The following is a 24,355-nucleotide window of genomic DNA, read 5'->3' as shown; positions in this document are numbered from 1 at the left end:
TCCCATATAAACCGATCTCCCGATTTGATTTCTTTAGCCCCTGGAAGCCGCAATTTTTGTCCGAAATGGCTGAAATTTTGCATTTGGTGTTCTTTTATGACTTTAAACAACTGTGTTAAGTACGGTTCAAATCGGTCTTTAACCTGATACAGCTCTCATATAAACCGACCGATTTGTGTTCCTGAGCCTTTACAAGCCGCAATTTTAGTCCGATTTTATTGAAACTTTGCATGTAGTGATTTGTTATGACTTCCAACAACTGTACCAAGTACGGTCCAAATCGGTCTATAACCTGATATAGCTCCCATATAAACCGATCTCCCAATTTGACTTCTTGAGCCCCTGGAAGCTGCAACTTTTGTTCGATTTGGCTGAAATTTTGCACATAGTGTTCTATTATGGCATCCAACGAATGTGTCGAGTACGGCCCAAATCGGTCTATAACCTGATATAGCTCCCATATAAACCGATCTCCCGTTTTGACTTCTTGAGTCGCTGGAAGCCACAATTTTCATCCAATTTGGCTTAAATTTTGAACATAGTGTTCTCTCATGACTTGCAATGACTGTGCCGATCTTCCGATGCCTAGTACGGTCCCACTCGGTCTATCACCTGGTACAGCTTCCATATCAACCGATCTCACGTTTTGACTTCTTGAGCCCCTGAAAGTCACAATTTTCATCCAATTTGGCTTAAATTTTGAACATAGTGTTCTCTTATGACCTCCAATAATTGTGCCAAGTGCGGGCCAAATCGGTCTATAACCTGGTATAGCTCCCATATAAACCGATCTCCCGATTTGACTTCTTGAGCCCCTGGAAGCCTTAATTTTCATCCGGTTTGGCTTAAATTTTGCACATAGTGTTCTCTTATGACTTTTAACAGTAGTGCCAAGTAAGGTCCAAATCGGTTTATAATCTGTTATAGCTGCCATATAAACCGATCTCCCGATTTGACTTCTTGAGCCCCTGGTAGCAACAATTTTTGTCCGATTTGGCTTACATTTTGCATGCGGTGTTCTGATTTAACATATGTGCCAAGTACGGTTCGAATCGGTCTATAACCTGATATCGCTCCCATATAAACCGGACTCTCGATCTTGCTTGTTCGTTTCCTAGAAGCTTTAATTTTGCTGGTTTGGCAGAAGTTTGATGTGTAGAATAAAATTGTGCTCTTCAACTAAATTTTGATTGTATACATTTTTAGCAGAATCCATGGTGGTGGGTTCCCAAGGTTCGGCCTGGCCGAACTTCGATTTAACTTAAACAATTTCAATATATACATGAGCAACACTTACACGCACTTTTTTCAACCTTTAAAATTTTTGGCTTATTTTTTTTATAATATTTAAATTCTTTTCTCTCTTATAACTACACTTCGAACACCACTGTACGGCGTACAGATACTGAATGCCTGTGATCTCCGAATTGTTATGGCTAATGTACGATGACTTGTTTAAAGATGGTCAATTTAACCCATGAGTGTGTCAATTTCAATACGTTTTTGTCTCACCGAATTATTTCCAAATTAATAATTAAAATACATTTAAATCGGCAACCAATTTTATGTAGTTTTTGGAATATCAATAAGCGCTGGGCCTTACACACATCTGTTCAAAATTTGGCAAATTGACAAATGCTGGTTGGATTGCCAAAATTGTAACATGTTTTTAAGAATATATTGATAAGGAAATTTTGATCTTGATTTGAGGGTCGATGAGTTTTACAGCTTTCGTTAAGAAAAATATATTTAAATATTATATAATAATAATTAATAATAATGTTTTTATTTTTTTAATTTGAATACCTTTCGAAATTAATGCATTACATTCATTATATATAATATTTTAAACAAAACCCCAGATGATATTTGGCTGAAGCCAACCAAAACCATTTTATTTCCTTTTTGTGGAAAGTGAAATAAATTAAATTAAACTGAGCCTTTCAAAAAAATATATTATGTTTGATTTGTTTAGAGCATTGTTAATCACATACAAGTAAAAACGAAAAACGGCTAGAATCGAATCTTGTATACCCTACACCATGATTTGCATTTGTCATGTTTATCTATCAAGGCAAAGAAAGGACAATGAATCATAATTGCTAACCGCTTCGACCATACTTGACACGTATGTTGGTCACAGCACAGAAGACACTGAGCGAAATTTCAACCAAATCTGATAAGAATCTTCTTTCTTATATTGGGTTGCCCAAAAAGTAATTGCGGATTTTTTAAAAGAAAGTAAATGCATTTTTAATAAAACTTAGAATGAACTTTAATCAAATATACTTTTTTTTACACTTTTTTTCTAAAGCAAGCAAGTAACAGCTGATAACTGACAGAAGAAAGAATGCAATTACAGAGTCACAAGCTGTGAAAAAATTTGTCAACGCCGACTATATGAAAAATCCGCAATTACTTTTTGGGCAACCCAATATATAAAATTCAATTTGTGTTTGTTTGTTTGTTCCGTATAGACTCAAAAACGGCTGAAACGATTACTTTGAAATTTTCACAGATTATATAATTTTTTGATATTGGGAGGGGGCGGACCCCCCCCCCCTCCCTTACCCCAAAGGAACTGCCCAAAAATAAAAGAGGACCGATCGGGACAATATGGGATTCAAATGAAAGGTATTCAAGAGTAGAGTACGAATTTCATGACAAAAGTTGGGTCCAAGTACCTGGGGGGCCGCCTCAGCCCCAAAACCCCTTAAAATAGGTGTATTTGACAATCATGACAATATGGGATTCAAATGTATTCGGTATTCGGGAGTAGATTGCGAATATGGTCAGGAGGTAGGAATAGGCTTTATAATTTATTGATAACGGAAGGGGGCGGACCCTCCACCGTAACCCCAACAACACCAACCAAAATCAAAAGTTGACCTATATGGGTATGACAATATGGGTATCAAATGAAAAGTATGCTGGAGTAGATAACGAATTTGGCATACAAATTCATGTCGAAGTATAGAGGGTCACTCCACCCACACACAAAACGCCCGAAATGGGCACATTAGCCAATCATGGATATATGGGACTTGGTTTGTTTGTTCCGTATAGACTGAAAAATACGGAAATTTTCGCATATTGTGTAGGTTAGTCTGGAAGGAAACATAGGCTATATAATTTTCGGCATCGGAAGGGGGACGTACCCTCCTCCTTATGCCAAAAACACAACCTAAAATCAAAAGTGGACCGATCGGGACAATATAGGTATTAAATAAAAGGTATTGGAGAGTAGAATACGAATATGGTATTAATTGAGTCTAAGTACCCATCGGGCCGCCCCAACCCCCAAACTCATAAAAGTATATGGTCACTTTGTCAACGCCGTGCTTCAAATTGAAAAAATATGTCGAGGGGCTTAACACAACTCACTGTCCCAAATTTCGGCGACATCGGACAATAAATGTGCCTTTTATGGGCCCAACACTTTAAAACGAGAGATCGGTCTATATGGCAGCTATAGTGAAATCAGGACCGATCTGAGTCAAATTGAAGAAGGATGTCGACCTTTTATGAGCTCAAAACTACGGTCTATACGGCAGCTACATTCAAATCTGGACCGATCAGGATCAAATTGACGAAGGATGTCGAAGGGTCTAACACAACTCACAAAATACGAATCTGTGCGATGTTTCAGCTCAATATCGCAATTTTTAAAGACTGTAGCATGGTTTCAACAGACAGACGGACGGACGTGGCTAGAACGTCTTAGATTTTTAAGACGTCAAGTATATAAAGGGTGATTTTTTAGATATTATCTTTTTGGCAGTTATGTTTTAAACCGCCCACGCACGTTTTGTGTCAAACATCTAAAATGTAGCCATAAATTATCTTACAAACGAACAACGCTTGCAATTATTGAATTTTATTATCAAAATGCTATCCACTTTTTTACCGAAAAATAGTGTTCAGCGACGAAGTTCATTTTTGGCTCAATGGGTACGTAAATAAGCAGAATTGTCGATTTTGGAGTGAGGATCAGCCAGAAGCACTGCAAGAGCTACCAATGTGTCCAGAAAAGGTCAGTTTGAGGCGGTTTATGGTTTGGTGGCATCATTGGACCGTAGTTCTTCAAAGATGATGCGAATCGTAACGTAACTGTGAATGGTGAGCGCTGTCGTGAGATAATATCCTACATTTTTTGCCCATAATGCAAGAGCTTGATTTGCATGTGGTTGCAACAAGAAGGTGCCACATGCCACACAGCACTCGTATGTATGGACTTATTGAGAGGCAAGTTCGGTGAACATTTTACAGCACGTTTGGGACCAGTTAATTGGCGATTTAACGCCTTTGGTCTATTTTTTTATGTGGCTTTTTGCACTTTGGCAACACCGCGGAAATGTTGAAAAGATTATGTCAAAATTGGACTAAGCGGATGGACCATTTGATTTATTCGTGAGATACCGCGGAAATGTTGAAAAGATTATGTCAAAATTGGACTAAGCGGATGGACCATTTGAGACGCAGTCATGGTCCACATTTGCTTGAAATAATCTTCAAACAATAAATTATATGGACTTCACTATCGATTCAAATAAGGATTTCATGCATTTTTCGGAATTTTATGTGTTAAAAAAAAACAAGTAAAAGCGTGCTAAGTTCGGCCGGGCCGAATCTTATATGCCCTCCACCATGGATCGCATTTGTTGAGCTCTTGCTACGGTATCTCTTTTTAGGCAAACAAAGGATAAAAGAAAAGAATTGATATGTTATTGGCACAATATCAAGTTATGGTTCATTTTGGACCATAATTGAACTGAATATTGAAGACCATAGTAGAAGTCATTGTGTAAAATTTCAGCCAAATCTAGTAAGAATTGCGCCCTTTAGGGGCTGAAAAAGTAAAATAGGAAGATCGGTTTATAGGGGATAATCGGATAATAATTGCGCCCTCTAGTGGCTCAAGAAGTCAAGACCCCAGATCGGTTTATATGGCAGCTATATCAGGTTATGGACCGATTTAAGCTATTCTTAGCAAAGTTGTTGAAAGTCATAACAAAACACCTCATTCAAAATTTCAGCCAAATTGGATAATAATTGCGTCCTCTAGAGGCTCAAGAAGTCAAAACCCCAGATCGGTTTATATGGCAGCTATATCAGGTTATGGACCGTTTTGAACCATTCTTATTAATGTTGTTGGAAGTCATAATAAAACACGTCATGCAATATTTCAGCCAAATCGAATAGGAATTGCTCCCTGTAGAGGCTCAAGAAGTCAAAACCCCAGATCGGTTTATATGGCAGCTATATCAGGTTATGGACCGATTTGAACTATTCTTAGCAAAGATGTTGAAAGTCATAACAAAACACCTCATTCAAAATTTCAGCCAAATTGGATAGTTGCGTCCTTTAGAGGCTCAAGAAGTCAAAACCCCAGATCGGTTTATATGGCAGCTATATCGGGTTATGTATCGATTTAAACCATACTTGGCACAGTTGTTGAATATTATAACAAAATACTTCGTGCAAAATCTCATTCAAATCGGGTAAAAATTGTGCCCTCTAGCTACTCAAGAAGTCAGGATCCCAGATCGGTTTATATGGCTGCTATTTTAAAACGTGGACCGATATAGCCCATTTATAAACTCAACCGACCTACACTAATAAGAAGTATTTGTGTAAAATTTCAAGCAGCTAGCTTTACTCCTTCGAAAGATAGCGTGCTTTCGACAGACAGACGGCCGGACGGAAGGACAGACGGACGGACGGAAGGACAGACGGACGGACGGACAGACAGACAGACGGACAGACATGGCTAGTTTGACTTAAAATGTCATGACGATCAAGAATATATATGCTTAATGGGGTCTTAGACGAATATTTCGAGGAGTTACAAAAAGAATGACGAATTTAGTATACTCCCACCCTATGGTGGAGGGTGTAAAAAAAACTTTCGTATAGCTCTTCAAAAATCACCCTTTATATACGTTATAGGGATGGAAATGCATATTTCGATGTGTTGCAAATCGGAATGACAACATCAATATACACCCATCCTTCGGTGGTGGGTATATAAATCTGCTATTTGTGGATGGTTAGAGACATCTTCATGAAATTTTAAATGATTATTGCCAATTCGCTCTTGGGGGCCATGGGAAGTATTTCCAATTTTTTTCGCAATTATAGTCGGCTCACCGAACTTATGCCAAATTTGGTCAACAAAAATTTTACCAACTTAATTTGAATAGGCAAACTTTGATGAAATTTATTTATTTCTTGTAAAATTTTGTCAAAATTTAATTGTTATGAAATTTTTTTCAAAAATTCCCATATGGGTATGCCATAGAGGACGGATAGAGATATCTTCACGAAATTTTAAATGATTTTTGCCACTTCGCTCTTGGGGGCCATGGGAAAATATTCAAAATTTTTTTCGCAACTAGGCATAAGTTCGGTGAGTCGGCTCACCGGCTCAAGAAAAATTTTATCAACTTAATTTGAATAGGCAAACTTTGACGAGGTTTTTTTATTTCGGTAAAATTTTGTCAAAATTTAATTATTTGAAAAATTTTGTAAAAATTCACATATGGGCATGCCGTAAAGGTGCTTGCTCCCTACTCTCTTCCTACTCTATCCCTTCAGCTACCTTTTTAGTCTCTAGATCTTATCTGGAGACTCGCTACGGTATGACACAATGGGTCAAACTTGCCTTCGGCTGTCGAAAGTTTATTCTTCTCCAATTTCCCATTTCTCAAAAATTTATTGGGTTGCCCAAAAAGTAATTGCGGATTTTTCATATAGTCGGCATTGACAAATTTTTTCACAGCTTTTGACTCTGTAATTGCATTCTTTCTTCTGTCAGTTATCAGCTGTTACTTTTAGCTTGCTTTAGAAAAAAAGTGTAAAAAAAGTATATGTGATTAAAGTTCATTCTAAGTTTTATTAAAAATGCATTTACTTTCTTTTAAAAAATCAGCAATTACTTTTTGGTAAACCCAATATTTTTGAAAGAAAATTTCATTAAAGTGGAAGAAGATTTTGTCAAAACTCAAGTTTCTTGTTCTTCCCTAAATTTTGATATACAAATGTCTTCTTTGCCAAGTCTTCTTGGACAATGATGGCACATCAAAACTCATCAACTATTAGCACTAGGAGACATGTAGAGTTTCCCGTTATATAAACAGGAAATGTAAAATTTGAAAATAATTTCACATCACACACACACACAACCACATTATGATGCATTTATGCAAATTAAGTTAAGTGGTCAAACAAGAAAATTTCCAAAAATTTTAAAAATATTTAACATTTTTCAAACATGTTTGAAATGTTGAGTATGTTAAAGCTCGTCTTCAATCCGACAAACATGTGGACGCACTAAACAGCACTTAAATTGAAGTGCAACACTTGAAAATTGTTATTTGGGATTATCTATGCATAATTTTTTAACAAAATAAATAAATGATGAGAAATTCAAACATAAACTCAACAATGAGAGTTACATTACAGTCAATTTCCTTCATACGAAGCAATAGATTAATGATTTTATTTAAATATTTAGACCGTTATTTTATAAAAAAAACACATACCTTAGTCGGATGTTTTTTTCTTTTCTTTTGAATAATTAAAACGTGTTGAAGCTTTATTTTGAAATTTCTGCCTATTCAAATCATTTGATTTTAGTTCAAATTGTAATCAATGGCTCTTTTGTTTTGTATTTAAAAAACTTTTCAAATTGAATTAAATTTTTTTTTAAATTTTTCACACTCTTTCACTCGCGCTCAGAATATATATTAATTTTTTTTTCAAAGAATTTTTATTTTTTTTCAAATTTTCTTCTTTGTTTTTTCCAAGAGCTTTAACGAGCCTTACTCTACGGTAGTCAAATGCTGAATGATCTTTTTGTGCGAAATGACACGTCTAATGTACAATTTGTGTTTTGTTGTTTTTGTCCGGCTTGGGTTATGATGTAAAGAGCCAGCCTCAGCAGAGGCCGTAGTGTAAGCCACTGTCAGTTGGTCTCACAGCCAGCCAGCCAGCCAGCCAGTTTAAGCCAACTTTGGGAGTTTTATTAAAGAAAATTTTTGACTGGCATGTGTTGGCTCAGTGTAGTGTGGTGAGTGAGTGTGTTTGAGGTGTTAATCCAGTTAACTTCATTTATTTACCAATCTACAATAGTTTCTCAGAGCAGCAAACTGTTTCTCTTATATTCAAAGTTCTCTTATATGGAAATGTCAAAATTGCACTGTGGAAGAATAACTAAATAGGTACAAAACAAGTAAAAGCGTGCTAAATTTGGCCGGGCCGAATCTTATATATCCTCCACCATGGATCGCATTTGTCGAGTTCTTTTCTCGGCATCTCTTCTTAGGCAAAAAAGGATATAAGGAAAGATTTGCTCTGCTATTAGAGCGATATCAAGATATGGTCCGGTTCGGGCCACAATTAAATGATATGTTGGAGACCTGTGTAAAATGTCGGCCAATTCGAATAAGAATTGCGCCCTTTGGGGGCTCAAGAAGTAAAATAGAGAGATCGATTTATATGGGAGCTGTATTGGGCTATAGATTCAGAGCATAATAAACACGTATGTTGATGGTCAAAATTTCAGGCAAATCGGATAATAATTGCGACCTCTAGAGGCTCAAGAAGTCAAAATCCCAGATCGGTTTATATGGCAGCTATATCGGGTTATGAACCGATTTGAACCTTATTTGACACAGTTGTTGAAATTAAGAATAAAATACGTCATGCAAAATTTCAGCCAAATTGGATAGGAATTGCGCCCTCTAGAAGCTCAAGAAGTCATGTCTCTAGACCTGTTTATATGACAGCTATATCAGGTTATGAACCGATTTGAACCATACTAGCCACAGTTGTTGGATATCATAACAAAACACGTCGTGCAAAAACTCATTCCAATCGGATAAGAATTGCGCACTCTAGAGGCTCAAGAAGTCAAGACCCAGATCGGTTTATATGACAGTTATATCAGGTTATGAACCGATTTGAACCATACTTGCCACAGTTGTTGGATATCATTACAAAACATGTTGTGCAAAATTTCATTGCAATCGGATGATAATTGCGCCCTCTAGAGGCTCAAGAAGTCAAGACCCAAGATCGGTTTATATAACAGCTAGATCAGGTTATGAACCGATTTGAACCATACTTGGCACAGTTATTTGATATCATAGCAAAACACAACGTGCAAAATTTCATTCCAATCGGATAAGAATTGCGCCCTTTAGAGGCTCAAGAAGTCAAGACCCAAGATCGGTTTATATGACAGCTAGATCAGGTTATGAACCGATTTGAACGACAGACAGACGGACGGAAATGACTAGATCGACATAAAATGTCACGGCAATCAAGAATATATATACTTTATGGGGCCTCAGACGAATATTTCGAGCAGTTACAAACAGAATGACGAAATTAGTACACCCCCATCCTATGGTGGAGGGTATAACAAGTAAAAACGTGCTAAGTTCGGCCGGGCCGTACTTTGGGTACCCACCACCTCGGGTATATATGTAAACTCCCTTTTGTCACAATCCGCTGAATATTGGATAACTTCTGCACCCAAATTCGGCACGGACATTAAGTAATCTGATACATTTAAGTCACTGTAGAATTTTGTAGAACGAAATATTGGCCTTTTTGGCAGCCAAAATAAACCAAATAAAAACCGATCTGAACCAAAAAGGGCACGGATGGCGAAAAGCCTTACATAAGTCACTGCGTCAAATTTCAACGAAATCGGATAATACATACGCTTTTTATAGGGCCAAGACTTAAAATCGAGAGTTTTTTCCAAGATATATTCATTAACAGGTAGTGGCAGTTGCCCACCGACAAAAAAAAAGAGTGCACTATTTGTCAAAATCAGTGGTTAGTGCAACTCTGATTTTGAGTATGTTACTAGTTCGTGCCATTTTGTCGTTTGTTTGTGTGTGTATGGTTCTTAACTATAATACACACATACACACCACCAAAACTCATTGACAGATGCAGGTGCACTTCGCGAGAAAAAATTGTACTCAGCTGTTAACGGTACACTAACTGGTAATTATGTCATGGTTTTTTCTATATGGCACCCTTAAACAAATCTGGACCGATGTGGAGCAAATTAAACAAGGATATAATAATCACTCTATTTTATTGTTACTCTACTAGCATATACGTAAATGCAAATTTTGCCCACTAAGGAACAGGGGCAAACTTCTCACATATCAATGAGTGCAGTCCGATTCAAGTTTAAGCTCAATGATAAGGGGCCTCCTTTTTATAGCCAAGTCCAAACGGCGTGGCGCAGTACGACACCTCTTTGGAGAGAAGTTTTACATGGCATAGTAGCTCACAAATGTTGCCAGCATTAGGAGGGGAAAACCAACGCTGAAATTTTTTCTAGTGGTATCGCCAGGATTTGAGCCCAGGCGTTCAGCGTCATAGGCGGACATGCTAACCTCTGCGCTACGGTGGCCTTGTTACATCTTAATAGGGACTGGTCTCGATCATATTTTATTCAGGTCCCAAGAACTCATATACAAATAACATTTTCAAGATCGGTCTATCTATACAGTCTGATCTGACCTATATTTAGGGCGGATGTCGGCAGGCTAAAAACAACTCACTATTTCAAATTTCAGCGAAATCGGTTAAAGAATAAAGCTTTTATGGGCAACAGACCCTTTATCGACAGATCATCAGATCAGCTATATCTTAATATAGTCCGATCTGAACCATATTTAGGTCAGATGTCGGGAGGCCTAAAATTACTCACTGTTTCAAATTTCATCGAAATCGGGAAATAAATCAAGCCTTTATGGGTTTCAGACCCTTTATCGGCAGATCGGTCTATAGGGCAGATATATTTAAATATAATCCGATCTGAACGATATTTGGGTCGAATGTTGAGAGGCCTTAAACTACTCACTGTTTCAAATTCCAGTGAAATCGGGTGATAAATGAAGCTTTTATGGGTTTCAGACCCTTTATCGGCAGATCGGTCTATAGGGCAGCTATATCTAAATATAGTCAAATCTGAATCATATTTGGGTCGAATGTTGAGAGGCCTAAAACTACTCACTGTTTGAAATTTCAGCGAAATAGAATAAAAAATAAGGCATTTATGGGCATTAGACCCTTTATCGGGAGATCGGTCTATAGGGCAGTTATATCTAAATATAATCCGATCTAAACCATATTTGGGTCGAATGTTGAGAGTCCTAAAACGACTCACTGTTTCAAATTTCAGCGAAATAGAATAAAAAATAAAGCATTTAGGGGCATTAGACCCTTTATCGGGGGATCGGTCTATATGGCAGCTATATCTATTTATAGTCCAATCTAAACCATATATAAGTCAGTTATTGGGAGGCCTAAAATAACCCCTTGTTTCAAATTTCAGCGAAATCGGGTAATAAATAACGCTTTTATGGGCATCAGACCCTTTATCGGCAGATCGGTCTATATGGCAGCCATATCTAAATAAAAATAAAATCTTGAATCCTCCCTTTCCATAAGCGATTATCAATTTTCGTTTCGAAGCGATAGAAATATAAGAGGGTTACAACTTGGATTGACTGATTTAATTAGGGGCAATTCTACTGTCCATGGATTTAGAGAAAGCGTTCGACAGGGTGGATTATTCCATTCTTCTTCAAAAACTGAGTGACCTTTATGATATTGGGTGGAATGCTTGCCAACTTATATTCTCCTATCTCACGGACAGGTATCAGTGCGTTTGTGTGTATGGCGAAACATCTGGAATCCTTTCAGTTAGAAGTGGATTTCCCCAGGGGTCCGTCTTAGGACCAATGCTCTTCATTTTGTATGTATTTGGTTGCCCAAAAAATAATTGCGGATTTTTTAAAAGAAAGTAAATGTATTTTTAATAAAAGAAAGAATGAACTTTAATCAAGTATACTTTTTTTACACTTTTTTCTAAAGCAAGCTAAAAGTAACAGCTGATAACTGACAGAAGAAAGAATGCAATTACAGAGTCACAAGCTGTGAAAAAATTTGTCAATGCCGACTATATGAAAAATCCGCAATTACTTTTTGGGCAACCCATTAAATGATCTGTTTTCAAGTAGTGTTGGTGATGGGTTGGTCACATAGGTTGGTCACCGACGACGATGACGCAGAAGGCGACGACGTCGACGCTTGTGACCCACTGCTGGCTATGTTCGCACTGCACCTTGCAACATATCCAGTATGAGCATACTCCCGTAGTGAAGTGAGGCCAGATCAAGATTGGAAATGTACCCTACGTCTTACCGACACCGACCGATGATGGAGGCGATTCTTGCAAACCGAACATAACCAGGGTCCGGGGTTCTTTTCAATCCCGATACGGACCACAAGCTTGCGGAGAAGGCACTCCAGGATGTGCCTCTCACATTTTTTGATATCTGAAGGAGGGACGGACCCTCCCTCCGGTACTTAGGGGGGGGGAGCGCCCTACCCACAAAACCTACCAAATATATATATATATACACCAATCACGACAATATGAGACTCAAATGAAGGGCTTTTAAGATTAGAAAACGAATCTGATATCCAAATGTCGGACCAAGTGTTTGGGGGACCACCCCAACCCCTACGAAACCTCAAAATCGGACATATTTCCCAACCATGGCAATATGGGACTCAAATGAAAGGTATTTGCGAGTAAAATACGAATCTGATATCCAAATTTGGGACCATGTTTCTGGGGGTCCTCCCCCTTCCCCAAAACACCCCCCAAACAGGACTTATTTACTGACCATGGCAATATGGGGTTTAAATTAAAGGTATTTGAGTGTTAAATACGAATCTGATATCCAAATGTGGGACCAAGTTTCTGGGGGTCCACCCCTCCCCCAAACAGGACTTATTTACTGACCATGGCAATATGGGACTCAAATGAAAGGTATTTAAGATTAGAAAACGAATTTGATATCCAATTGTCGGACCAAGTGTTTTGGGGGGGACCACCGCAAAATACCCCAAATCGGACAAATTTATGACCATAGCAATATGGGGCTCAAATGAAAGGTCTTTGAAAATAAAGAACGAATTTGATATAAATATTCGTGAAAAGTGTGTATGGGGCCACCTCACCCCTATAACACCACCCAATTAGGAAGTATTTGCTGACCATTGCAATATTAAGCTTAAATAAGAGGTTTTTTAGAATAGAACACGAAAGCCAAGTCACTGAGCGGCAGCCCCATCCCCCAAAACACCCCCCAAACCGGTCATGTTTGCCGACTGTGGAAAAATGGGGCTCAAATGCGAGATATTGGGGAATGACATCAATATTCGGGACCAACTGTCTAGGGGACGTCCCACCACCATAACAACCCTGGGGGTCTACCCCTTTCCCAAAATAGCCCACAAACAGCAATTATTACTGACCATCGCAATATGGGGCTCAAATAAAGGTATTTGGGAGCAGAATACGAATTTGATATCCAAATGTAGGACCATGTATTTAGAGCATCACCCCTTCCCCAAAACATCCGCAAAAGGGCAAACATTTTTCGACCATGCCAATGTGTGGCTTAAATGAAAGGTATTTGAGATTAGAAAACGAATTTGATAAACAAATTTGGGGCCATGTATTTGGGGGACACCTCATCGTGTAAACTCCCCTTAAACCAATGGCAATGTGGGATTTAAATAAATGATATTTGAGAGAAGAGAACGATGCTGACATTTTTCAGGGCCAAGAGTCTGGGGGACCACCCCTCACCCCCGAAAACACCACTAAATCAGACATCATGAGAATATCGGGCTGAAATAAAGTATTTTAAGAATGGAGTACACCTTAGATCCAAACTTAAATTCAAAAGAAAATGTTGCTCCATATAAAGTAAAGGAAGGCACAGCGGAGCGGGCCCGGTTCAGCTAGTATGCCATAGAGAAAACTTAGCCAATTTCTTTTTGTGGATTAAGAGACATTATCAGTACTCTATTATAACCAAGAAGAAACAAACCACAATTATTGGCAATAGATTGTAAATGAACAAATATATTGCATATTTAGGTTTTATTGACCATCAAGTAAATCTTTTTCTGTATATATGAGTTTGATCCGATAATCCGGCTTGTTTGCTAGAGAAAATTAAGAAAATAAGCAATTAAACCTGAGTGCCTTCTGAAAGGCAATTGACACATAAAATACACCTAGCTATATACAGTGCTTAAATTAGGGAAAATGAAACCACTAAAGTAAAATTTCATTTAAAAAAATAAATAAATAAACCATTCGCTTAATTAATTTAGGCATATTCTTGATTTTCAGAATTCAAATCTTCGTCTTCATCGGCCTCAGCATCATCCTGAAAAAGGGCACAAATTAAAAATCACAATAAATTTATGAAAAGTGTAAAATTCAACTTACATCGAAACCGAAACAATCCTTCAAGGCTGTTATGGTCTCATTTTTAGCTGAAAAAAAATGAAAAATTTTAAACAATTTTGTAGTTTTCTATGGAAATTCTATGGGAACTTACCTTTTACCACAGGTTTGCGTTCTTTTACAACAGATTCTTCTACTATTTGCTCTTCGATTACTTGCTCTTCAATCATTTGTACTTCACCTTCCTGCTCCTCGCCATCTTGTACCAGTTCGATGACCATATAATCTGCACCATCTTCCCCTTGGAGGTCAATAAACTCTGTGCAATCTGCTTCTTTCTTCACTGATACTGTTTTGAATGAAGTGAAGATATGGCTCTCTGGTGTATGGCGACTTTGCTTATGTGCAGCATAGTTTTCTATTTTAACCACTGGGACCTGTGGTTTTTCCTCAACCTCTTCATAGTACTCAATTTCCTGGCCGTCATGTTCTGCCTCCACTTCTTCATCTTCAATTTCCTCATATATATACTGTATGTTTTCATCATTTTCTTCTTCGTCCTCATAGTCCACGGCACCCTCATGGTTCTGTAAAACATCCTCGCCTTCGCCCAACTCATAATCGTTGTACACCAGACTGGGACGGTTGTTAAAGTTAACTACAGTGCCATCGGCGTTAACACGCGTCATGCGACCCAATTTAATACGCAATTTCTCTTCATTTACTGTCGAATTTGGATCATGTACCTCCATGTGACGTATCAGATTGCCCTTAAAGGCAAATGAACGTTCACAATGGGGGCAAACATGGGCCTTTTTGAGAGGCTTTGGACGTTCATAGTTGTCAGTGTGATAGACTTTCATGTGACGGCTAAGCAATTGTTTTTGACGGAAACTTTGCTCGCAAAGTTCACAAACAAATGGCTTGGAGTCGGTATGTATTAGCATATGCGTATCCAAATGTCGTTGTGATATGGAGGCATAAGGACAATATGAACATCTGTGGAGGAAAAAATTGTTGGTTAATAATGGATACAAATGTTATCAAAAAAATCAAAGAAAACAAGTAAAAGCAAAGTTCGTCCGGGCCGTATCATATATACCCTCCACCATGGATCGCATTTGTCAACTTTTTTGCCCAGAATCTCTTATAGGCAAACAATGTACAATAGATAAGATTAGCTATGCTATTGGAGCTATATCAGGTTATGAATCGAATCGGGCCATGCTTAGTTTAGATGTTGGAGACCATAGTAGAAGTCAGTGTAAAATTTCAGGCAATTCGGATAAGAATTGCGCTTATAGGGTCTCACGAAGTAAAATCGGGAGATCGGCTTATATGTTGAAGGTCATAAAAGAAGTCGTAGTACAAAGTCTCAAGCAAATCGGATAAGAATTGCGCCCTCTAGAGGCTCAAGAAGTATAATCGGTAGACAGGTTTATATAGGTGCTATATCAAGTTATGGACCGATTTAGACCATACGTGGCATAGTTGTTTTGAGTCATAACAAAGCGCTTCATGCAAAATTACAGCCAAATCGGAAAATAATTGCGACCTCTAGCGCCCAATAAGTTTGATATCCGATATCGGTTTATATCGGAGCTATATAAGAATCCCATGGAATCCCATGGCAGCCGGTTGTACGTACCGGATTGACCCGATGGATTCTTCATCGGCAAGGGCTGCCGCCTCAGTGTATAACTCACTGCTACATCAACAACATGAACCAATTTTGACCATACTTAGCAAAGTCTTTGGAAGTCATAACGAAATACCTCATGCAAAATTTCAGACAAATCAGATAATAATTGAGCCCTGTATATCCAATTATGTTCGACCTAGACCATATTTTATACGGCTGTCGAGGGCCCCATACAAGTCATAGTTACAGATATGGATTATGGCCCGGCACGGGATAAATAGTCCGATCTGTGTGATGTTCATTGCCGTCACGAGAAGCTTAGCTGCGAGCTACCGGACGCGTCCACTGGTTGCGGATAGTGGAATGATCCATCTGTAACTGCAGTCGCGCAGCTGTAACTGCAGTCGCGGACAATCAGCGGTATTGAGCGGAGAGTCTCAGTAAGAGGTCGGATGGCACCGGCCCTTGCACAAATACTGAGTGCCTACGATGCTCGATATGATAAGGCGAGTTATTGGCGCCTTTAAATAACCAATGGCCACCCTGTTCCCGCGGCGATCGGTCCTTTGGACCAGAACGAGCTTGCTCATCTAGAGAAGCTTGACGAGGAACAAGTTTTCTCGTCCTTGGAGCTTTACGAGGGTCGCTACTTCCACACACATTTGGCTACGACGACGGTCACTAAAATCCATAGCAATCCCGTGGCAGCCGGTTGTACCTATTGGATTGACCCGATGGAGTAATTCATTTGCAACAACAACAACAACAACAACTGGTCATTTTACCGACCAAAGCAATTTGTGGCTTAAAAGAAAGGTATTGAGACAAAATCTTATATTTATTTTCGGGCTCAAGTTTCTACGCCCCTTCTCACCACCAAAACCACCACAAAACTGGCCATGTAGACTGAGAATGACAATCAAATTCAAGTTATAAGGGAGAAGAGGCCACCGTGGCACAGAAGTTGGTGCGTATGATGCCGAAGGCCTGAGTTCAAATCCCGAAGTGAACATAAGAAAACATTGTCAGCGGGGGTAATCCCTTAACTAATGCTGGTACCATTGGTAAGGTATTCAGTTGTTGTTGTAGCGAGTGATGTTCACTGATTTTGACATAATTTTCTATAGAAATAAAATTTTGACAAAATTTTCTATAGAAATAAAATTTTGACAAAATTTTCTATAGAAATAAAATTTTGACAAAATTTTCTATAGAAATAAAATTTTGACAAAATTTTCTATAGAAATAAAATTTTGACAAAATTTTCTATAGAAATAAAATTTTGACAAAATTTTCTATAGAAATAAAATTTTGACAAAATTTTCTATAGAAATAAAATTTTGACAAAATTTTCTATAGAAATAAAATTTTGACAAAATTTTCTATAGAAATAAAATTTTGACAAAATTTTCTATAGAAATAAAATTTTGACAAAATTTTCTATAGAAATAAAATTTTGACAAAATTTTCTATAGAAATAAAATTTTGACAAAATTTTCTATAGAAATAAAATTTTGACAAAATTTTCTATAGAAATAAAATTTTGACAAAATTTTCTATAGAAATAAAATTTTGACAAAATTTTCTATAGAAATAAAATTTTGACAAAATTTTCTATAGAAATAAAATTTTGACAAAATTTTCTATAGAAATAAAATTTTGACAAAATTTTCTATAGAAATAAAATTTTGACAAAATTTTCTATAGAAATAAAATTTTGACAAAATTTTCTATAGAAATAAAATTTTGACAAAATTTTCTATAGAAATAAAATTTTGACAAAATTTTCTATAGAAATAAAATTTTGACAAAATTTTCTATAGAAATACAATTTTGACAAAATTTTCTATAGAAATAAAATTTTGACAAAATTTTCTATAGAAATAAAATTTTGACAAAATTTTCTATAGAAATAAAATTTTGACAAAATTTTCTATAGAAATAAAATTTTGACAAAATTTTCTATAGAAATAAAATTTTGACAAAATTTTCTATAGAAATAAAATTTTGACAAAATTTTCTATAGAAATAAAATTTTGACAAAATTTTCTATAGAAATAAAATTTTGACAAAATTTTCTATAGAAATAAAATTTTGACAAAATTTTCTATAGAAATAAAATTTTGACAAAATTTTCTATAGAAATAAAATTTTGACAAAATTTTCTATAGAAATAAAATTTTGACAAAATTTTCTATAGAAATAAAATTTTGACAAAATTTTCTATAGAAATAAAATTTTGACAAAATTTTCTATAGAAATAAAATTTTGACAAAATTTTCTATAGAAATAAAATTTTGACAAAATTTTCTATAGAAATAAAATTTTGACAAAATTTTCTATAGAAATAAAATTTTGACAAAATTTTCTATAGAAATAAAATTTTGACAAAATTTTGACAAAATTTTCTATAGAAATAAAATTTTGACAAAATTTTCTATAGAAATAAAATTTTGACAAAATTTTCTATAGAAATAAAATTTTGACAAAATTTTCTATAGAAATAAAATTTTGACAAAATTTTCTATAGAAATAAAATTTTGACAAAATTTTCTATAGAAATAAAATTTTGACAAAATTTTCTATAAAAATAAAATTTTGACAAAATTTTCTATAGAAATAAAATTTTGACAAAATTTTCTATAGAAATAAAATTTTGACAAAATTTTCTATAGAAATAAAATTTTGACAAAATTTTCTATAGAAATAAAATTTTGACAAAATTTTCTATAGAAATAAAATTTTGACAAAATTTTCTATAGAAATAAAATTTTGACAAAATTTTCTATAGAAATAAAATTTTGACAAAATTTTCTATAGAAATAAAATTTTGACAAAATTTTCTATAGGTCTAAAATTTTGACAAAATTTTCTATAGAAATAAAATTTTGACAAAAATTATTGTAAAACATCTCATTAAGTGATTGCGTCTCTTGGTAGATGAGACCAGGCTCAATTCAGTTTAACCCAAAATTATCCTTATGTTGGTCTGTTTCAATCATTTTTTTGTTTTTCAAACTTGTACTTACTTATAACATTTCTCTCCTTCATGCGTCTTCACATGCATCTTATACGTGTAACGATCTGGTAATTCTTTGCCACAACGCTTGCAAGGAAACGGCTTTTCGGTGTTGTGCAATTTTTGAATGTGCAAACGCAAGTCATTTTTGCGACCACATGTCGTTGGACAAAGATGACACTGGAAGACTGGCTTGTCGTTAACCGAATGTATAAGTCGATGATATTTTAAAGAATTCGATTGGGTAAATCTAGCATGACAGATATCGCATTCATAGGGTTTTTCGCCAGTGTGTGTGCGCATATGACGTTTCAGTTTGAAGGTATCTGGCGAAGCATATGTGCAGTGTGGACACTGATATGGTCTTTCGCCGGTATGACAACGAAAATGGCGTCTCAGTTTACTAAATTCCACGCTACTGTAATCACATTCGGTACATTTGTGAGGCTTAATCAAGGTATGGCGATATCGCCTATGTCTAGTCAACTCCCCGGATGTTGTAAATGCCATGTCACAGTCTTCACATTTGTGTGGTTTATTGCCCAAATGAGTGTTGATGTGATTCATGAGGGAGACATTGGTCTTGAAGCCTCGTTCGCAAACAGAACACTTATATGGACGCTCTTCGGAATGAGTTTTTAAATGGCGGGATAAAAGGAATTTCTTATTCGAAGAATAATCACAGGTGGTACATCGGTATTCGCCCGAAGCATCAGGTGTTAGAGCAGATGCCTTGACTATGGCTTTGCGTGCACCAACTTCGGCATCTTTTTCATCAACGGTATAATCAGGATCATCATTGGTCCTTTCCGTTTCGTTGAAACTATAAACTTCTTCTCCATTTACTTCGGTAATACCACTTTCATTAATAGACGAAGTTGTGATAGCACTTTCATTAATTGTCGACGTTGTGATATTGGCCTTTGGTCGGCCACGTCTAGTTTTTGTTTCAACGATAGGTTTCTCATCCGGGTCGGGTTTGATTTGTATTGAGGAATCTACAGATTTACTTGCTACTCGTGTTTTATGGGGACTTGTGCTGTTAGGAGTTTTGGGCTTTAGGAATCTTTCCAAGCTTGTTTGGGACTTTTGCTTTGGTGTGGTGGTCTTTGGGGACGTGTCTGCTTTGGTGGATGGCGTCTTCTTAGCAGGGGTAGATTTTGTAGAAATGTTACTGGTATCGAGTTTATTATGTTTAGTGGCCCCTTGGGGACTAGATGCTGGAATAAAATAGGAAAAAAGGAAATTATTAACAATAAATTTGAAAGTTATGAAAATGGAGCGACCAAACATGTTCCTTCAAAAATGCGACAAAGACCAAGATGTTGACGTTAATAGCCATGAATAATAGGTGTCTTATCCATAAAAGCAAATCTTGCCCATGAACATTTCACTAAGGAACTGGGGCAAACTTCTCACATATCAATGAGTGCAGTCCAAATCAAGTTTAAGCTCAACGATAAGAAGCCGCCTTCTTATAGCCGAGTCCGAACGGCGTGCCGCAGTGCGACACCTCTTTGGAGAGAGGTTTTACATGGCATAGTACCTCACAAATGTTGCCAGCATAAGGAAGGAGAACCACCGTTGAAAATTTTCGAACCCAGGCTTTCAGCGTCATAGGCGGATATGCTAATCTTTGCGCTACGGTGGCCTCCTTATCCATAAGAACTATAAACTATAATGAGCCTGATGTGTTTCTATCCTTCTTTCTATAAGAGACGATAGCATGGTTCATAGTTCGTCGTGACGCATATACCCTTTCGCCACGCGGCATCCCTAGCCGCCCAGCAGACGGGTCCAAAGTTCAAAAAAATATTTTTTCATACTTAGGACGATCTTGCCACGTTTCCAATATATAGGATCAAGGGCGTCAGATTGAGTATGGCATTGCATTCATATCCACCAATCAGTGGACAACCGCTACCAAGAGCTTGATGCCAGCCCAGACATCCCTAGGTGAAAATCAATCGAATCACTGTTGTAAAGATCCAGTGTACCGTCCCCTAAACTCCCATTGTCCCATCTATCGATAAAAGTAGAGCACATCCTAGCTCGAACGTATCCTTGAGGTTTCCTCTTCCTTCGCCAGTTTAGATACTTGTCAAGAATAACTCCTATGTATTCTGTTGTTGTTGTTGTAGTCACATTTTTATGTGGAGGTGGCGATCCTCGTCAAGCTCCTGTAGGTGAGCAAGTTCGTTTTGGTCCAAAGGACCGATCGCCGCGGGAACAGGGTGGCCATTGGTTATTTAAAGGCGCCAACAACTCGCCTTGTCATATCGAGCATCATAGGCACTCAGTATTTGTGCAAGAGCCGGCGCCGCCCGGCCTCTCACTGAGACTCTCCGCTCGATACCGCTGATTGTCCGCGACTGCCGTTGCAGCTACTTAGCTCGAAATTTTCGACCGGTAGCTCGCAGCTAAGCTTCTCGTGACAGCAATGAACACCACACAGATCGGACCTCAATGTTCCAGCCTGTGTGGTTGCCTCTCGAGAAAGCACCATCTCCATCCCATCCAGTACAAACATGTGGGCGCTATATCTAAATCTGGCATGGCTATATCAAATCAGGAGTCTTTCGGCGTTCGTTAAAATTGGTGTATCTTTTCTCTTTTGCCCATCACCTCAGTTGCGGTGTAGGCTTCAAAGAGCGCAAACAGAAAAAAAATTAAAATTGCCATATAGTGGCCTTACTTACTTGTTTTCCTTTTACGCTTGACAACAGCAGCCACAGATTTTGCAAGGGGTTTTGCCTTTGTTACGGGCTTTACTTGTACAGCCTTTTTACCACTCTGATAGTAGTAGTTGCCTTCGGCATCCATGAAAATGGTGCCAGTTTCTAATTCGGCATCATCCAGAAAATCATCATCATTTATATTGGGAGCTTCTTTGTCATGGTCATCTGACTCAACGCCCTCCTCCTCCTCCTCATCTTCTTCAGCTTGGTTGTCTTCCAACTCCTCAACAACACCATCGTCATCCTCAATTCTTTTCTCATGATTATTGTCCGTAATGTATTCTTCATCTTCTATTTGTTTCTCTAAATCATCCAAATAGGTCTCCAATTCAGTGGCTGTATCATCCATAATGGAAAATTCTGAAAATAATTTAAGCCACAATGAAAAATCCAATTTAAATTTTGTGAGCTCTGCTGGACCGCCAACAAAAATTGTTCCCATAGATGTCGTCACACTAATAGATAGTGACGGTCTTGCCCGTCCAATTTTATTACTTTCGGCGGCCGCACATAGCATCAACTTACCAATTTACAACAAACGTAGGGTGGCGCTTTTTGTTATTGATTTTCTGCGCCCAAAATTTTCGTGAACGCAAAAGCCACAGCAACACAACAATACGCAATAAAACTAAGTGCCAAGTTCAAAATATTTTAAATTTGATTTCTTTATATTTAATTATTATTTCAAGCATGCAAACGCAAATTTTCAAGATTTTCTTTTGATTTTTTTTCTTTCTCAGTTGACCGCAAGAGTACCTCTTGAATGAATTGCAGCTGTATGTCATGTATGCGATGAGGAGCACCGCCATGTGGAGAGTTGTGTAGACACAAGGTTGTATTTTTCCAACAACGAAGACGGGCAACCCTATTGTTGTGGGCTTATCAAATGTCCGTAAAGGAAAAAATGGTTTTAGATATTTATATAGATTTGATTTTAAAATATGTACTATGCGTTTGTAATTCTTGTTACAAAAAATGTTTTTTTTTAAGTTCTTTTTTTTTTGCTCTGAACAGTTATTTGTAATCAGTCGCCAAGCATTACGAGATGGCGTTACCATAACATGTGGTACGCACATGAAATGATGGCGCCTGCGGCTAGCGGCGGCATTCTTGTGTTATTTGGTTAGTGAATAACGTATTGCAGACGTAATATAGAAAGCACGTAAAGTCGGATAAATATATGAGGCCTTTACATCCTAGGGTTTTGATTAATTTAAAGTAGAGTAGGCACCATAAACGAAATTTTCGACCTCAACCCATTACTGGACGTTATCTCGTGGAGGCTAAACTTTCCGACTATTGGACCAAAAATGTCTTCCTTCCCTATCATCGCATTTGAATCTCCCAGAACGATTTTAATATCAAGGGCGGGGCAGCGTTCAGGCGCTCGTAGAAAATATCTTTTTTCTGCTCGTCTTTGTCTACCGTCGGGCCATGGGCACAAATAAGGCTGATGTTGAAGAATTTGGCTTTTATGCGGGTTGTGGCTAGTCTCTCATCCACCGGAGTAAAGCTGGAGACAAACCACAAATCCATAGCCAATAACCACAAATCCATAGCCAAATTCATGCTTCTTGTTATGGCAGCTTTAGTATAGTTCGTCACCGTTTGGTGTAGTAGTGACACCATTCCCAGTCCATCGCACTTCCTGTAAAGCGGTAATAGCTCCAAGATCCGACGCACGCCGCCAGCCGCCCCTAACCTGGGAACAGACGCTGATGTTGGCCATTGGTTATTTGAAGGCGCCAATAACTCGCCTTGTCATCGCGAGTATCATTGGCACTCAGTATTTAATTAAGAGCCAGTGCCACCTGACTCCTCATTGAGACTCTCCACTCGAAAATCGCTGACTGCCCGCGGCAGCATTTGCAGCTACTCGGCATAAAAACGAAGCTTTCCATCATCCGCAACCTGTAGACGCGCCTGGTAGCTTTCAGCTAAGCTTCCCGTGGTAACGATGGATACCACACAACTCGGATCTCAAAGTTCCAGCCTGTGTGGTGCTCACGGTTACCCCGTGTCGGCCGAGCTTAGTTTAAATACCTTTCATTTAAGTTCCATATTCTACCGACTGTTCTATGGTTTTCAGTTACTCTTAAGGTACAAACAATAATACGATATGGTATCTAAAACTACACCGTTTCCAATGGAGATATTAAAAGAAATCGTCATACTTAAAGAAAAATGAGACTTTATTGGTCCGATATAATACCATGGTGATAATTTTCGTGAAGGAAGGTAAACATCCATATCCAAGTAAATCCTGAGCAAGGTTAAATGCTTCAATAATGTCCGGTTTTAGTGTTTTTTTTGAAGTCTTGTTTTAGTGATTTCTAAGTTTTGTTAGTTTTTCATGGAAATGGTGTCGCATGAGATCTGTAAAGCTTTACAGAATGATTGAAATCCCAAGACAGCCGGTTCTACGTACCGGATTGACCCGATAAAGTCCTTCATCGGCAAGTGTACAACACACAGTTTCAACAAAAACATTCCATTTACCAATTTTTTATACCCACCACCGTAGGATAGGGGGTACATTCATTTAGTCATTCCTGTTTGCAACACATCGATATATCAATTTCCGACACTACAAAGTATATATATTTCGGATCGTCGTAAAATTCTAAGACGATTTAACGATGTCCGTC

The 24,355-nt window shown here is 37.5% G+C and overlaps 2 protein-coding genes across 2 annotated transcripts in view; both read right to left on the bottom strand.

Annotated features, from left to right (window-relative positions):
- Window positions 1-7,608, bottom strand: part of LOC106091806 (alpha-tocopherol transfer protein-like) — a 51,331-nt gene extending 43,723 nt beyond the window's left edge. Inside the window, exon 1 of the mRNA XM_059360167.1 lies at window positions 7,545-7,608. The gene's annotated coding sequence lies outside the window, so the exon portion shown is untranslated. The remainder of the gene's footprint in view (window positions 1-7,544) is intronic.
- A 6,339-nt stretch (window positions 7,609-13,947) lies between these two features.
- Window positions 13,948-22,511, bottom strand: LOC106090755 (transcriptional repressor CTCF). Its single transcript, XM_013257049.2, has 6 exons — window positions 22,233-22,511; window positions 21,669-22,067; window positions 18,980-20,189; window positions 14,463-15,307; window positions 14,351-14,397; window positions 13,948-14,288 (listed from the first exon to the last, which is right to left on the bottom strand). Exons 2-6 carry the CDS (start codon window positions 22,054-22,056, stop codon window positions 14,229-14,231), a joined length of 2,550 nt encoding a protein of 849 aa, XP_013112503.1. The 5' UTR covers window positions 22,057-22,067; window positions 22,233-22,511; the 3' UTR covers window positions 13,948-14,228.
- Between the last annotated feature and the right edge of the window lie 1,844 nt (window positions 22,512-24,355).

This window comes from Stomoxys calcitrans, chromosome 1 (genome assembly GCF_963082655.1).
Source record: "Stomoxys calcitrans chromosome 1, idStoCalc2.1, whole genome shotgun sequence".
Taxonomy (NCBI): Eukaryota; Metazoa; Arthropoda; class Insecta; order Diptera; family Muscidae; genus Stomoxys; species Stomoxys calcitrans.
Note: the sequence above shows the minus strand (reverse complement) of the source record. Positions and strands in the feature narration are given on the sequence as shown.